At 42.4% G+C, this 16,959-nt stretch overlaps 1 protein-coding gene across 6 annotated transcripts in view; it reads left to right on the top strand.

The window, feature by feature from the left end:
- PPP3CC (protein phosphatase 3 catalytic subunit gamma) overlaps nt 1–16,959 on the top strand; it is a 78,464-nt gene that overhangs the window by 58,478 nt on the left and 3,027 nt on the right. For 4 of the 6 annotated variants that reach the window (XM_083368454.1, XM_083368455.1, XM_083368458.1 and 1 more), the window contains exons 9-14: nt 1,900–2,025; nt 3,856–3,933; nt 6,044–6,125; nt 6,903–7,000; nt 11,284–11,313; nt 14,133–14,304. In XM_083368454.1, the coding sequence (XP_083224580.1) occupies nt 1,900–2,025; nt 3,856–3,933; nt 6,044–6,125; nt 6,903–7,000; nt 11,284–11,313; nt 14,133–14,304 (586 nt within the window). Of the gene's footprint in view, nt 1–1,899; nt 2,026–3,855; nt 3,934–6,043; nt 6,126–6,902; nt 7,001–11,283; nt 11,314–14,132; nt 14,385–16,959 lie in introns of those variants that run through there. The other 2 variants (XM_083368456.1, XM_083368457.1) reach the window with 2 other exon arrangements.

Raw genomic sequence — 16,959 nt, 5'->3', positions numbered from 1 at the left:
TAAGTGAACTTTGCCCCATTTTAGGACCTCTCTTACCCCAGTTGTTAAGTGAATCACTGCAGTTGTTAAGTTAATAACACAGTTCTTAAAGTGAATCTAGCTTCCCCCATTGACTTTGCTTGAAAGAAGGTCGCAAAAGGTGATCACATGACCCCGGGACTCTGCAACCGTCATAAATACGAGTCAGTTGCCAAACATCTGGATTTTGATCACGTGACAAATGGGGAATGCTGCAGTGGTTGTAAGTATGAAAAACAGTCATAAGTCACATTTTAATTTTGAGCGATCACTAAACAAACTGTTGTAAATCAAGGACTAACTGTAATCTCTGCCATTGAAAAAAATGAAGCCAATGACTCTTTGCAGTCAGGCTAGAGCAGTGGTGGCGAAACTGTGGCACGGGTGCAAGAGGCAGCACTCAGAGATCTCTCTGTGGGCACGCATGCCATTGCCCCAGACCCACCTCCCCCATGGCCCCCTCCTCACCAGCAGTCCCCCCAGAGGAGAGTCGCCCCCGAGCACAGCCCGCATGGAGCAGCACAGCCAAGGACATGGCAGCCAAGCAGTGGGGACAAGACTCCGCCCTCGTACCCATTGCAAGCAGTTGATGTTGCGGGGCGCGGGCAGAGGGCACAGCTGCCACTGCCATGGCACTGCTGGGCCGCATGGGTGATCCGCGGTGGGCCGTGGAGGCGGTGGGTGGCTCCACAGGCAGGTGGGGGGGCAGTTTTTGGGCACTCAGTCTCTAAAAGGTTCGCCATCACTGGGCTAGAGGAAGAGAGCATGTAAGTCCATAACTGTTCTGTACCAGCCTGCTAACCAGCCCTGCAGAAAAAGCAGGGACAACCCCTTTACAAACGGCAAGAGGCTGGAATAAAGCCTGCCAAATTTATTAACATAAAACAGAGCAAAACAAGACACCAACCATGAAACAGGAGCTATGAAACAGGAACTATTCAAGCGGTTGCCTTCAGCAAACCAGCCCTCCCACGCATTCCCCTTTTATACAGTTCAGGGCGTGGCTTCTCTCTGCCTCCTTCCGAGGTGCCCCATTGCCTTCCTCTGTTTACTCCTGATTGACTGCCTCCTGCGTCGGGCGTCCTTGAACAGGGCCAGCTGTGGGTCATCTTCATCCACGCCAGGGGTGTCAAACTCAATTTCATTGAAGGCCGCATTAGCATTGTGGTTGCCCTCAAGGGGCCGGGTGGGTATGGCCAGGGTGGGCGTGGCCTACTGGGTGGGCGTGGCTAGAGTGCGTATGGCCTACTGGGTGGGCGTGGCCAGCTCTACATCGTTCGCATCAAGGGTGCCTTTGGGGGTCTGGGCAAGAGTGGGACAGATCTGGGGGTCTCTGGCAGAAGGAGGGACTCTGGGCCAGGGCCAAGGCAGTGGGGGCCGTTCCCTCACTGTTTCCAGGATGGCTTCGCGGGCCTCATGAAACCACTTCGCGGGCCGGATCCGGCCCCCGGGCCTTGTGTTTGACATGTCTGATCCACGCTGTCAGGCTCACACAGCTGGGTCTCCGTCGTGACCAGGTGGGAGGGGCCTGGCTGAGGGCTCTGCGGAGCCTCAAGGCCATCATCAGCAAGCTCTTCAACACCCCCCTCCTCCTCCTCTGAGTCGTCCGACCCAACTGCCGAACCCACAGGCTGACCCTGAATCACAACAATAACAGAGAGCACGGAAATACATTTGGACGTGGCGTTACTCCTCTTCTTTTCAGTTTTCAGCGGTTGGCCTCTAGCAGCAATAATTTTTATCTAATGTTTTTGTCTCAGGTGGGATGTTTCATTTTGGTTAGTGGCTGTCTTACCTAATAACAGAACTGTATTTTCAGAGCCCTGTAAACCTTGGAAGGAAGGTGTAAGTCAGTCCTCATCCTCTTTTGTTTTCTTCTAGCTGCTGTTTTAAAATATGAAAATAATGTCATGAATATCAGACAGTTCAACTGCTCTCCGCACCCGTACTGGCTTCCAAATTTCATGGATGTTTTCACATGGTCTCTGCCTTTTGTGGGAGAAAAGGGTAAGGGGTCAACAGTTCCCAGTAGCAAAAGGGGTTAACCGAGAAGTGGAGGAAAAAGTCCTCTGGAACAACAGGATTGGTTAGCCTGGGCTAGATGTAGGCCCTGCCCTCTAAACCTTTGCTTTCTAAAGCACTCTTATTTTGATGAAGCTATGCAAAATCTGGCTTTCAGAGCAACTTAACCTTTAAAAAATAAGCAGGCCACTGGCTGGTATCACTGTAGTGGGGAGTCTAGACTAAATTTGTAACAGATTGAAAAACAGTATGAACAAAACCAGCATTTTCTGTTTTGGAAAATACATGATGGAAGCTGTGATTAAATATTTCTGTTGGCAAAGTAGGCACAACCCTTATAGGCCCCCGTTCTTCAATAATCAAAGCTTATTTGTTTGAATTATCCTTTTCTTGCTGGTTTTTCTCTCTCTCTAAGATACCCTTTCTTCTGGAGCTAATTTAATCTTCATTTTATAGACTTGGTTCTTATTCCTAAAACTCCTATTATAGTCCTAAAATACATTGACAGTATTACTACATTTTATGCTTAGTCCCTTATCTCTCTCTCTCTCTCTCTCTCTCTCTCTCTCTCTCTCTCTCTCTCTCTCTCTCTCTCTCTCTCTCTCTGTGTGTGTGTGTGTGTGTGTGTGTGTGTGAGAGAGAGAGAGAGAGAGAGAGTGAGAGAGAGAGAGAGAGAGAGAGAATGCCCTGGGGATTATGAGAATTGAAAGAGTAATAACCATTGCAAAGTCTTATACCAATCTTTAAAGGCTCTATATTTCGCTGCCATTCTCAATAGCCTTAAAACTCTCCACAGTTCTAAAAGTTACAGAATTTCCTTAATTGCCAGTTCAGCATAAAGCCACAGGTAGTTCAAAAGGACACAATCTATGAGAAACACAAGGAAGAGCTTACTTCAAGAATAACATCAACTCACACAGATCCTGGAGCATCTTATGTTTAAGAAATGGCACCAAACACTGTACTGGAATTGTCCAATTGCATCTTCTGATAGATTAGATTAAAGGAAAGTCAAATTTTGTAGTGTGTCTGTCCAACTGAGAAATACTGGTAATCCCTGAGTCACAACCACTTGTATAGCAACCAGTCAAACTTACGACAGTGCTGAATGAGGAGAACTTGGGAGTGGTCCTCGCAGTTCCAGCCATCCCTGCATCCCAACAGTCATGTGATCATGGTCCAAGTGCTTGGGGTCTGGCTCATAGATGGCTTCTGCATCTAATTTGGCAGATTACATCGCTTGCTTCTTACAGTTCCTGCAATTCAATTTTAAACTGTGTGTCATTTGTTCAAAAAAAGCACGACTTCGGATTTCTACCGGAGTTACTTAATTATGTGTCCCCAAGACCAAAATATTCCTGGTGGTTTATGACAATAATAATATAGAAAAAAAAACAGCATGAGATAAAAGCATAATAAATCTACAGCTTTTAAAAAGTTAAAATAGTTTTAACCCTTGTTCAGTCAGCCACAGGAGATGATATCAGCTTTCAAAGGCTTTATAGAATAACTCAATTTGGGCTGCTTTTTGAAATATCATAGCTGTTGCTGATCTGGCTCCCGGAAGAAGGGGAAGAAGGCCTCACTGGAAGGCCTTTTCTAGGTCCCACTGACCTCTCTACCTCTTGGTGTGGATGGATTGTGCATACAATTTAGCACAAACAGATCAGATAGGGGGGTGGTTATTTTGGGGGTGGGTGGGTTGACAAGGCTGTCCCAAAGCTACTTTAACAGGCAAGCAAACAACTTTGGGACCTAGATCCAGCCCATGTTGGATGGTGATGCTTCATCACTTTTTCTCTCTACTTCTTGCAGTTACAGAGATGCTGGTTAACATCCTCAACATCTGCTCCGACGATGAGCTGATTTCAGATGGAGATGAAATATTGGACGGTAACAACCCTTTTGCGACATTTTCAGGGTCTTGGGTGGTTTCGAGTAAATCCGGAGAGACGGGGGGGGGGGTTTGTTTTAATCTCCAATATGCAGCCTTTTTCTTAGCACCATTTTGTGGCCATCTTTTCAATTCATAATTTAAGCTTGCTATCTATCTTTGGCTGGTTTACAGACAGCTGTTACTTTGTGCATAAAGAACTACTAACCCCTCTCCCCACCCACCACTCTACTATCGTGGCTTTATCTTTGATCTATCATCCTCAGCTTGCTATTTTTATCAAAATTGTGAGAACAGAAAGGGAGACGTAAACAGAAGAAGCCTGATCAAGGTAGAAAGCTTGAATGTTTACTGCTCTTTGCGTGTGTTGCTCCCATTCCTGTTCCCAGGATAAGTTGATGGAGTTGTGGATGAAATTGACTTGATCAGATAGTCATCAACATCTGGTCCAATCAATGACATATTTAAGATAAAGGGTGCTTGTTTATCACATCTTTTAAAAAACCCAACACTCCAGACATATTCTGGGCAGAATGGGACCATGAAGTTTACAGTGGTAAACACTATCCTATTCGTGCCTAAAACAATGTAAGACAAAATGTGTGTGTAAGTCGCATGCCTGGCAATATTGTGGATTGTTCTGAGAACTTGTTTTGGCTCTTCCTCATGTAGCTCGAAAATATTTTGCTAAGAACATAAACATTGTTTGCCGACTAGTTCAAATGCTGTTAAAAGATGAAAAAGATTGTTGAAGCAAGGCTTTTTTAGTTATTGATCGTTAAAGAGCTTTATCTGTCATTTCTGCATACTCTTCAGAAATAAAATCAACCTCATCTTTTTGGGCCTTAGTAATACTTAGGTGATAACATGTGGAAAACAGAAGTCAAGTTGATTGTCATCCCAGAGTTTGGCGAATAAGGTTTTAGTGAAAGAGAGGAAGGCTTAGCAGAAGTGCAAAAGAAAAATACTTCCTTGCCCCGTTGCGTTTTTTTTTTAATGTTCTTCGCTCCCTCCCATGGAAATTAAATTTGTTTCTTCTATCTCTATCTTCATCTCCTTGTATACTTGGTGTCTCCTCTCCCTGAAGATAACTACATTTCAAGCTATCCGAAAGGTACCCAGCTAGAATTTGCTAAAAGCTTAATTCTCACTGCCTGTGCCACCAGATTTCCTTGGAGTGGATTTTGAATAGCTGACTAGTTGGACAGCCTCGCCATTTTCCCATTTTCCTTCTCCCCTTCAGTTTTAACATGAACATGGTGTGTTTGATTTGTTTCTTTCTTTCTTTCTTTTTTTTAACCCTGCTTTGTTCCTTCAGGAACCTGAACGGTGTGTGGTGGGGTCACATTTCTCTTGACTTTTGAATGCAGCCACCTTATGCATGGCTGGATCCATTGGCGCATGTCAGATCTCCAGTTTGGCTTCTCCTGTTCTTAATGCCTAGTTGGGTCATAACCAACAAGCAAAATAAGATCTCAGTTCGGAGAAGATGTATTTGCCAGTCAGTTTATGGTTGAGTCCTGTCTCCCCCAAGTTTCCGTTCTTTTCAACCCATGTTTGGTCTGTGTAGTGAAAGGGAATGGGCTTATCCCTAAGATGCTGTATTAAACGAGAGCTTGAACGAAGCCGCAAAAGTTCTAGCCACTCCTCTTCTGCATCTGAAGAGCGTGCTTGTGTGACCACTCTCCCTTCTGCAAGCCCAGAATCCTTTTCACCTTCACTTGGTCTTGTCATTGTGTCCACGCATTGCCAAGCTGTGTCTCTGTGTCATTTATGTTACTTCCCTTGTGTTGTGTGGTCAGACCCACTGGTGGGAAGCAGAGAGGTCTGTTGCTCTGAATAACACTTGGCTTATTTCTTCTTGTGGTCATTTCTCCTCCCATTTTGGACTTTCTGTGTGTCACCTTGTCTGTCACCTGCTCTCCTTTCTCATTCTGATCATGACTTTTCCGTAACCGACTAATGCGATTTAGCTGTAAAGTTGTAATCTGGTTTCTCTTTCCTGGAATCAAGTAGATGCTGCATACTGGCATCAACTGACCTAAAGCATTATTGTACCTCATCCTTTTTTTTTTTAAAAAAAAACCTTTTTGATTCTTCTTTCCTAAGGAGGCACAAATGCCCGTAAAGAGATCATCAGGAATAAGATCAGGGCCATTGGGAAGATGGCACGAGTCTTTTCAGTTCTTCGGTAAGCTTGCTCTTTCTTGGGAATCTTGGTCAGAAAGGGAAGATAAAGTTGCTTAATCGTTTTGCCAGACCTGCCTCTGTTATATCAGCACACTTCAAAGATGCTCACCATGAGCCCCATTTGGGAAAAGTACAAAAGTTTCAAAGGATTGAAAATCCTCAAGCACAAAGGTCGGTTATATAGATCAACTGTGTGGGTCATTCTTTCTGGAACCAGCATTTTCCCAAGACGTATCTTATCCAGGTAGTTGTGGATTTTTTTAAAAAAATGTGTGAATACTTCAAAAAAGCATCTCCCATAGTGAAGCTTTTAAGGAGTATCAGCTGTTTCTTTGTCCCACATACCCAATATGTCCCACTTTCTTTTTCCTTGGAATTGAAAGCAGGGTGGATGTGACTCCTAGGCAGTCTTGCATCTAGATAGAGCCAAGAACGCTCTGCTTAATTCCACACCCTGGTTAAAGTGGAGGTTGGCAACATGGTGGCATAATAACATTGGATAGTACCCGCTGACCGCCATCTGGGCAAATGGGATTGATCTACATCAGGGGTCTTATCCTTTCCGCTGGGTGTTTAGATATTCTTTCTATAGTGATGTTTCCCAGCCCCGGCTACTTAATTTGTATTTCATTTTTCTAAATCATCCATCTCCCTCAAAGGAAGCCTGTAAGTTGCTGAGGTTGGGAAACGCTGCTTTGCAGAATTTCAAGTACCAAGAACTGATGTGCTTTTATGTGTTTGTTCGTGTATAAATTGGTCCCCTTACTTCTGCTTTCAGAGAGGAGAGTGAGAGCGTGCTGACGCTCAAAGGCCTGACCCCCACAGGCACTCTGCCCCTGGGGGTCCTCTCGGGGGGGAAGCAAACTCTACAGACAGGTAAGTAGACAAGAAGGGAAGTCCTTCCATGCGGGATTCGAAGGAGAGTAATGGAAGTTTAGCTTACGAACGTGTCTTGCGAAAAGCACTGGACTTTGCAGCAAAGAAGTTATCCAGGTTTTCTCAGTGCCACTTTTCCCTTCCAACCACGACGTCTAGGTTTTTGTCACAAAAAAAGATGAATTGCACAGGTCACCATGGATTGTCTAGCATATCCCAGGTTTCCAAATCTGGTGTTTCAAGATGGTGTATGAATAAAATCTGAAAGACACAATAAACCACGTTTACTTGGTAGAAAATTAAGGTTGAGGCCCCTCATTTAGTTTAATAGAAACCCAGCAAAAAAGCTGAAACAGAAAGATCATTTCCAATACACGTATGTAACATCTGCTGGACTCAGAAACTTAAAGCATTCTAGAGCTTCCCTCTAATAATAATTAGGCTTCTGCTGCCAGGAAAAGAGCATACATAACTGCCATTGGTTTATTCTTGACCCATCTGTTCTTAGTGGTAATATTGAAAACGATAGTTGGAGATTTGAGATTTCCTCCTAGTTTTTGCATTACGTTACCCTGTTGATGCTAAATGGAAACCAGTCTGAAGCTTTTGTGTGGCATTCTGTGTGTTTCAGACTAGTTAAGCTAGATCATACAGAAAATGTTTTGAGTAGGAATGAAAGACCTTTGAATGTCCAGTTGAATTTCCAATTCAGTCAGCTATCTGAAACTAAGGGGCTGCGGACAAATTGTTCTGCTTTCCCTTGCATTTATGTTTTTTGACCATCCTTCATGGATCTTGAGATGGCTCTTATATATTCCATGTATCAGAAATTCAGCCTTGATTGAGAAAAATAAGCAAAGCATAAACATTGCACAGTTTTAATCCCACATTTTTATGCCATATTTCATAACATTGAGTGCCATTCAGGGTCAGGTAGCAAACGTAACGTAACATAACTAAACAATTTCTAGTTGCAAAGTATTATTTTATATCCTCCAGAATATAGCCATTCATATAGAATATAGAAAAAGCAGGAAAAGCAGCATCTAATGAAATGGTCTGCTATTTGTTTATGTATCTATTTAAATATGCTGTTCATCCTAAAAGGGTGCTCAGAATGGCTTGCATAAAATAATAAATGTGATTGCACAGATTAAATTAAACTGTAGTCCTCCAGACCAATTTTTTTCTTCTACCAGCTACAGCTGGGGTCTTCAAATTTGGCAACTTTAAGACATGTGGACTTCAACTCCCAGAATTCCTCAGCGAACAAGGAATTCTGGGAGTTGGAAGTCCACAAGTCTTAAAGTTGCCAAGTTTGAAGAGCCCTGAGCTACAGCAATATAGGTAGTAAGGAAGGATGTTGAATTGTCTAAAAAAGGTTAAATCAATGACAACTGGACCAAAGTTTGATCCAGCTGCCATGATTTAATCTTTTTTTAAATACTTCAGGCCTGGATGATTGTTTTAGTTGACATAAGGATGATGGAAGTTGCTATGTATCAACATAAGATGGGTGTCTTTCTTTTGAGGTAGTAAGGACCTAGTAAAGAAACAGACATCCCATGATCTGTTGGGACTCTGCTGTTTGTTAAAGCTATAATAAGTTCTGTCAGAGATTCTTTCTCTCCCTTCTTATTCTAAAGAGGACCTAGGCAGATCAGTTCGGAGTTATTTCTTACCCAATCCTCCCCTTCGGGGCTTAGCTGAGGTTTATATAAGAATAGGCCATCTCTATGCTTCTCTACATCAAACCATATGCTGCTCATTGGCCAGTAAAACCACAAACATTGCCTCCATTTTCCTTCCTTGTTCTAAAGATTTCCTTCGAAGAGCGTGTAGTATTTATAAACTAAATCAACATATTCCAATAAACCAAATCAAATTGTAGTATTTATAAACTAAATCAAGATATTCCAATAAATCAAATTTTCTTAAATGTGGGATTTAAGAAAATTTGATGTTTTAGCAAATTATGGCTTCTTGCACCTTTTTCATTAAGAACAAATGTGAGATTCGCTGTGTGAGGTCCAAATCCTCTCTAGTCCATCCCACTGTAACTGAACAAACGCCACCTGGAAATGTACAAAAGAACGTAAGGGCAGTATTTCCCCCCCCCCCCCCCCAGCATTTAATAGGGATAATCCAAAACTGCACATTTTGGTGCCTCCCAGATGTGTTGAGACAGCAGCTCTATGTACATGATACTTAACTTGTCCTGAATCCACCAACATTCAGCTTTGTTGAGGGTGGGGGGGGGAGAACCACTGAATCTAAATTTCCACTTCACACATAATATTGCAAACTTCTATTTTGTCTCCTATTTTTTTTTCTAAGTGAAAATAGATTTATGTACAAATCATGGCTGATGCTGCTATCCCTCTCTCCCTCCCCCCTCTCTCTCTCCTCTCTCTCTCTCTCTCTCTCTCTCTCTCTCACACACACACACACACACACACACACACACACAAATGCTCTTCTGCAACCATTACATATAGTAAAAATATCAACTTACTAAAAAGTGTTATGTTACATTACATGATCTCACAGTGAGAGACAATAGATTGGACAGCAGTAACTGATTTGCCCCAGGAAATGACCTATAGTAATATATCTGTATATTCATCCTTTTCTACTGCCAGCATTTGAATCAAGTTTCAAAACAGCTTGATCTCCTTCCTATTAACGTTGGAGGAGTTCTTAGTTATACCGTGAACAATGATTTCCTCTCACGGTTTGCTTTGATTACCTCCTCATCTCTGTGTGAAGAAGGCTTGTTATTTTTTTTATTTTAATTCCATTTATATCCCGCCCTTCTCCGAAGACTCAGGGCAGCTTACAAGCTTAGCAGTAGCCTTCATTCTATGTATATGCCTGCTTATTAGGGCTTTCACACACACCCCAAGCGGCATTATTACAAAGTCAGCTTAATTGCCCCCAACAATCTGGGTCCTCATTTTACCTACCTCGGAAGGATGGAAGGCTGAGTCAACCTTGAGCCTGGTGGGACTCGAACCTGCACTAATTGCAGGCAGCTGGTGTTACTTAAGGAGGCCTTAGCCCACTGCTCCACCAAGGCTCTGTTATAGCAAGAGCGTTAGGTGGTCCAAAAGAGTAGCAAATTGCTCTTTAAGATTTGATGCCCCTTTCGGCTGAGGAAACCCAGGAAAAGACCCTTCTCCTTTAAGGAGCCGTAGAAAGGCTGCCCACCATGGAAGGTGCTTCTTTTGTTTCTGGGGCATTTTCAAGGATTTCAGACAGGTAGATTGTCAGACAGGCCCCCGACAAAGAAGCATTTTTCACACTGTGAAAATAGTTTCAGAATGCTTTTCTCGGCATGAAACGATAAAGAGGTGGTGTATGTTCACGATCGGCAAAAAGCCGAGAATCATTACAGGCAGTCCTCAGGTGAAGAATATCCAACTTATGGGCAACTCATTGACAAACTCTTATTAAAAAATGGCGGACAACATTCTCCTTTCTCCAGCAGACAAACCTGCTGAAGCTGCACAATGTTTTTATAAACCTGTGAAGCTGCCCTTTTGATCAGCTCGAGGAAGGAGAATGCCAGTTTTTTCTTACCCCAAGGACTGCCTCCATTCACATTCATGGTTACTGCTCGGTAGTAGTATCTGTTTTGGAAATTAAATGGGCCCACGTTAACATTTTCTGTCTGTAGTAGATTTTAAGGAGTAGAACAGGGGTGTCAAACTGCTGGCCCATGGGCCGGATGCGTCATGCCGAAACCGCACCCACCCCATTGCTGGCAATGGAAAAAAGGCACGATACTCACGTTGTGAGTTTGACACCCCTGGAGTAGGAGAACCATCTCCAACAGCCCAGAGTCTCCTTTAGTTGTTTCAGATTTAATTGCTGCTGTCCATCGTCACCTTCCCTCTGGAACATCCCTTGTCCTGATACAATAATCGGCCTAACGCAATCTAAAACAAGCATCCTTTCATGTAGAAATGTTTTCAAAAGTGGTTGCTTAGCTTGTCCCCACCCACCCACTCATAGCAAAGTTGATTACGAGCAAATGGTTAGATTTCTGCTCTCCTGGAAGCTGAGCCATTTTCTGATCTGTTGTCGTGGGCCTCTTGACACAGTGACCCAGCACCCTTTCACATCTTTGCCCTCTTGCCATCCTTCTCCGCTGCCCGGTTATCGTCACCCTCTTGTTGGGGTTGGGGGGGTTCTAAGTCTCAAGCGACCGTAGTGATGTTAAGTTCACTCACTCTCTTCTGTCTTTATTTTTGCATGCCACTGTTCCTTCTGTATTACAGCCACAGTAGAAGCAGTAGAGGCACGGGAAGGTATGGCTAGAATCTTGCAAGATGGTTTGTGTATTTGCTAATCTTTTTTTTCCCCCATCCAAGATGGTTTGTGTACTTGCTGATCTTTCCCCCCTCCCCCATCCAAGATGGTTTGTGTATTTGTTAATCTTTTTTCCCCCATCCAAGAGTTTTATTGTCATTACAAAAAAATCATATTCTTGCATGACCAGAAGTAGAGAGCTGGTGAAGGAGAAAAGCACTGGCTTGGCACGCCCTCCGCCCTTATTGTCCACCTAAGTAAGAGCACAAAGGCGTTCTCTTGTCTCTGCCCTACTTCAACTATCTGGCTTTCCTTGTAGTTCTGGGAAGCAGAAGGTGCTAAGTTTCAATAGCCACAGTAAGTGTAATAATCTTTATTTTGGTTTTCCATTTTATTCAGTGTAAGCCTGTGCAACCCCATAGAAGAATTCTGTACAGGTAGTCCTTGATTTACGAGCCCAAAATTTATGTTGCAAAGTTAGACATTCCTTAAGTGACTTTTGCCGCATTTTACGACTTCTCTTGCCACAGTTATTAAGTAAATCATTGCAGTTGTTAGGTTAGTAACCCAGTTGTTAAGTGAATCCGTCTTCCCCCTTGGCTTTGCTTGTGGGAAGGTTGCAAAAGTTGATCACATGACCCTGGGACATTGCAGCTGTCATAAATATGAACCAGTTGCCAAGCTTCTGGATCGGGGGTCTTCAAACTTGGCAATTTTAAGACTTGTGGACTTCAACTCCCAGAATTCCTCAGCCAGCCCTGGCTGGCTGAGGAATTGTGGGAGTTGCAGCCCACAAGTCTTAAAGTTGCCAAGTTTGAAGACCCCCTGATCTGGATTTTGATCACATGCCCTTGGGGATGCTGCAATGTTAAGTGTGGGAAATGGACATAGGTCACTTTTTTCCATGCTGTTGTAACTTTGAATGGTCAGTAAATGAACTGTTGTAAGGACTATTGATTTTAGGGCTTTTGTGAGTCCTTCTGAGAGGACACAATGCTGCGGTGCGAAATGGGATGGGCCATTGCTAAGGATATATAAATCACCAGTAGGAATAACAGCAGCATAAAATCTTAGTTTTTATGAGACCCTGGGGTGGCTTCTATGTAAAGTATGGGAGTGCACATTCATGAAGATACCAACGGACTGCCTATTGCTCATGGCAGCCCACTTGCTGCATTTTTTTTCCCCAGTAAAGCCTGGAGATATTTTAAACCTTTGCCAAGTAGCTCCTAAGTTCTGATCATTTTCATACCCCCAAAATATTGTTTTTTAAGGTTTTGTGCCTAGAGGTGGGGTTGGTTTGCTTCTCCAAGGCTTTTTGCTGTCCTTCCGACCTTTAAATTGTCAAATGTGAAACAGGCACGCCCCTCAAAAAAAAAACCTCCTGCTTTTCAAATGGTATTTCTTCAAATGATCCGGAGAGTATTGCGGTCCTGCTTCTATTGAAATGGTCTTTAGAGACCACCACCACCTTAACCTGAGAGAGCACTTATTTGGCCTTGCATTATCTCCTCAAACTGGCAATGAGTTACCAATCTCAGAATGTAATTACCTATTCTTTACACAGGAAATGTCAGAATTGAGCCTTGGATCTGTGTGCTTGCAGAGCATGTAGTTAAGCCCGTGCTTCATAGGTGCTAGGTGTGTACGCCAAACCTGTTCTATTCAGAACACTAAGGAAATAAGCAGACTTTCAGAAGAAGTCTAGAGAACCTCGATATTGCCATTTATTTTATTTTATTTTTGGATGAGCTTTTTAACAGGAATACTGAACTCGCCAAATTGTATTGCTGTGTCATTTTCAGTGCATGGCCAAAGTCAGTGGTGTCCGGTGATCACAATCTTTAGAAGGATTTATACTTGGCAGCAAAAGAGCTAATTGTGTATCTAGCTAGTGCTTTGTTCTCTCTCGGAAAAAGAGTTTTTGCTCAGCCCTGGGTTTGAGGGAAAGTGTTAGGCTGTGCCAAGTGGGTGAGGAGGGTTTGCCGTAGCTGAAGCTTTTCTCTGCATCCAGTTCATGGTCATGCAAGACTTTTTCATTCAAATATGGGTTCATTTTTCCCTTTTTGTGGTATGGTGTTTTTTTTTAAATCTCTACATTTGTGTGCCATGTTCTGCTGTGCTGAAGACTATGACTTTAATTTAGTACTCAGTGATTTTGATTTTACGTTTCCCAGCTTTGAAAAGAATGCCGTTATTTTCACTGCACCGTTGCTTCCCATGCTGAGCATCTGTCTGACTTCCTAACTTCTTCAGATTAGGTTTGAAATTTTATTAGGTGGGAAAAAAATGCCCTCATTAACAGTTTTGCCTAAAAATTATTTAGGCTAGAAACAAACTTTTTTTAAAAAAAAAACAGAGATGAAAGCAGTTGGAGAGAAATATCTTGAAACATGTTTATGTATTATTATTATTTTTGTATTTATTTATTTTGACCCCATGATCATAACCTACAGGATTTTTAAAGCATTAAAGATGAAAACAAGTCAGTTGACTCAGATTCCGTAAACCGCTTAGAGAAGGCTGTACAGCATTATGAAGCGGTATATAAGTCTTAAGTGCAATTGCTATTAGAAGCCCAAATGTGGAAATACTGCACAACCAGAAATAATAAATCTTTTTTATATTTTGAGGGGAAATAGCTCACATAGCTTCTAGAACTGCCAGAAACAAGGTAGCTTGCAACTTACAGTGAATTGAAAAAGTCAGATGCATGCTCTGTACACACAACCTCTGCTTGATAGCAGAGTGGCAAGTATTTACAAGTCAACAACCTACTTTGCAAACGCCTCCAATTGCCCATTTTCCCTCCCTCTAGCCATCCGTGGGTTTTCACCGCAACACAAGATCCGCAGTTTTGAAGAAGCCAGAGGTCTGGATCGCGTCAATGAGCGTATGCCGCCACGCAAGGATTCAAAGCATCCTGACGGTCCAGTGAATTTAACCTCAACAAACTCTGCGGACAAGAATGGGACAGGGAAGAAAGCCCAGTAACAGTTCCATATCACTAAAGCATCCAAAACTTAATGAATTCTATTTATTTATTATGAAGGGGTGGGGGCGGGGGGGTGGGAGAAACCAAGTTAGCCTGGAGGCACATCCATAATCCAGTTTGCATCCATTCTGTAAGAGAGGTGACCATTTTGTAAGTTTTTTAAATTTTATGTTCAATATATAAAGTCATCTTTTTTTTAAATTTAGAATGGGTCTAAAATCTAGTACATATATAAAGTGTTCTGTACAGATAGATACCCCTGCTGAGGGGAAAGGGCCCTGTGTTGATGGGGGGTGGGGGGGAAGGGAAGCCAAAGCAGCCTAGTTCAAGTTCTGATTTATTGGTACCATTTTAAATTAGCGGGGGGTTTTTGTTTTTTTTTTAAAAAGTGGCATCTTCGATTTGAACACATTTTCCTTCCCACATTTGGTCTTCATTTTTTTAAAAAAAATTCTTCTGTTTCTCACCACATCTGATGGTCCAGCATTTGACTTTCATTGAAGGCGTGCTTGCATAGGGCAATTGGTAAACTTTTTCCTTTGTGGAACCCTGTGTCAGAAGTAAATTCAGACGTAAATACAGAAAACCAGCACAGGAGAAGTTGCTAGATATCTATAATGGGAATCTCCCTTTTCCAGGTCTATGACAACTCGCCACGGCCATCTTGCAGAGGCCAGTTCGCCACAGCCAACTCACCATGGCCAACCAGCCACAAGACAACTCACTGCTGGACAATTCATCAATTCAATTTAATTATTTTAAATGGTTAAAAAAATATTTAAATTTTTGCCATTCACATTTCATTTGTCTCTCCTTTGGCATCCTCTCTTTAATGATTCTGTTCAACTGTTTCTTGGATATTAGAGTAACTCTTGTCCCATAGCGAGGTGTCATGCTGGATTGTCCCATGGCGAGTTGGCCGCAGCGAGTTGGCTGTGGTGAGTTATCCTGTTCCGCCCTTTTCCTCCCCCATCTCCTCAAGCATACCCATCGTTTTTCTTTCAGAAATCCCAACTTCAGTAGAGAAAATCTCTTGGAATAAACCATTAGGTCAGTTTTGATGAATGTGATTCAGGGATCTCCATTCATCCAAAAACATCATTCTTGGGAGCTAATCCAGCTGGAGGCTGCTATTTTCTATGAGTTTAACCCTGTTTGACTTGCATCAGCATTACACATAAGGGATTTATATGGTTTGTCTGAACCACAAACAGCTTCACAAGATTGTTTAGCAGTCACGCTCTTAATGTAAATTGAGAAGGACTACTTTTCCCTTCTTACCACATCCAACACATCCCATAAGCTGCGCTACAGTGTCTCCCGTGATAAGAGCCCCAGCACAAGATATATCTGCCTTGTATACAGGAGGGCCTTCTGCTTTCAGGTTCAACATGAATGAATGAATACTGTGACATCTAGGGAGAATAATTTATGTAGAATTCTGAATACACAACCAAGCAGTTCTCTTGTCCAGATGTACCAAGTATATTATGCCTGTTCATTGTAGACAGGTGGATATTCTAGCTGCCTGTGGAGGGATACTGGTTGAGGGGGTCATCTTTGGGCTGAAGGAGCAGAAAGAGGCCAGAAATTTCATTCTTTTTTTTTCTGTATATAACTGACAGAATGCGCTCTGCTTGAATCTAAAAAGCTTCTCAGTAATTTCAAGGGTGAAAGTATGATTCTCCAGCCCCTGTAACTAGAAAAATGACCATTGATGTGAAATCAGAATTTGTACAACATATGTAGACCGAATATCAATATCCTCAAATCAACATTACCCCCATAAAATTGCTGCCTTCCATTGTCTGTTCAATAGTGCATCTTTTCCAAATTGGACTTTGAAAGTTAGGCCTCTGGAAACAACAATGCTTCCTTTTTATTCCTCTAATGAGGGCTACCCCAATCCTGAAAAATATGTTTGTAGGCAAGCTGTTCGACTCACTCTACTGTACACAAGCTAAGTAGGTCTATACCCTAAAATTCTTTTACGGGTTCATATCTCGGATGCACATCTGTATTTTGGGATTTCTTGCTATAGGAAACGCAGGGCTGTGGCAAATGCAGTTAACTGATAAATTGTGCATTGGCTCTGGTTTCTGGAGTTTGCTTTCCTCAGAACAGTACATATTTCACATTTCTCCAAGTATATATTTACTTAAGGGAATATCTCAACCCTCTTCTTTGTAAAGAGCTCCAAAACTCCAACAAGCACAGGGGGAAAATAAAAATCCTTTCCCCTTGCCCTTAAAGGATGCACGGATGGTAGTGAAGGCCTGTTTATCTCACGAGGGAAGAAATACGATTTTCCCCACGATGGAGGGTGCTGGCAAAGGGAGAAAAACGAGAGGGATGAAAATTCTTTTAAGAACATGTAGTTTAAAGGCATTGATAAGGAAAAACCTTTGCAGGAAAAGCAGAGTAAACATTTTAGTTTCAGACAGAATCGGAAGCTTTGTGTTACAATGTGCCAAAAAGCAACAACTAAACCTTCGATGTTGTTATTATGGAAATGGGATCCTTTGTTGAGTATATTCTTAGCTTGGTCTGTTGTAGAAACCAAGCCTTGGTAGTGGTTTCTTTTGTAAAAACTGCAACTTTGATCATTCATTGAGAAAAGAAGAAAAGAAAGAAAATAAGAGTTGGGACG

Source organism: Vipera ursinii, assembly GCF_947247035.1.
Source record: "Vipera ursinii genome assembly, chromosome: 8".
Lineage (NCBI taxonomy): Eukaryota > Metazoa > Chordata > Lepidosauria > Squamata > Viperidae > Vipera > Vipera ursinii.
The sequence above is the reverse complement of the archived record's forward strand: the minus strand, read 5'-3'. Positions and strand labels throughout refer to the sequence as shown.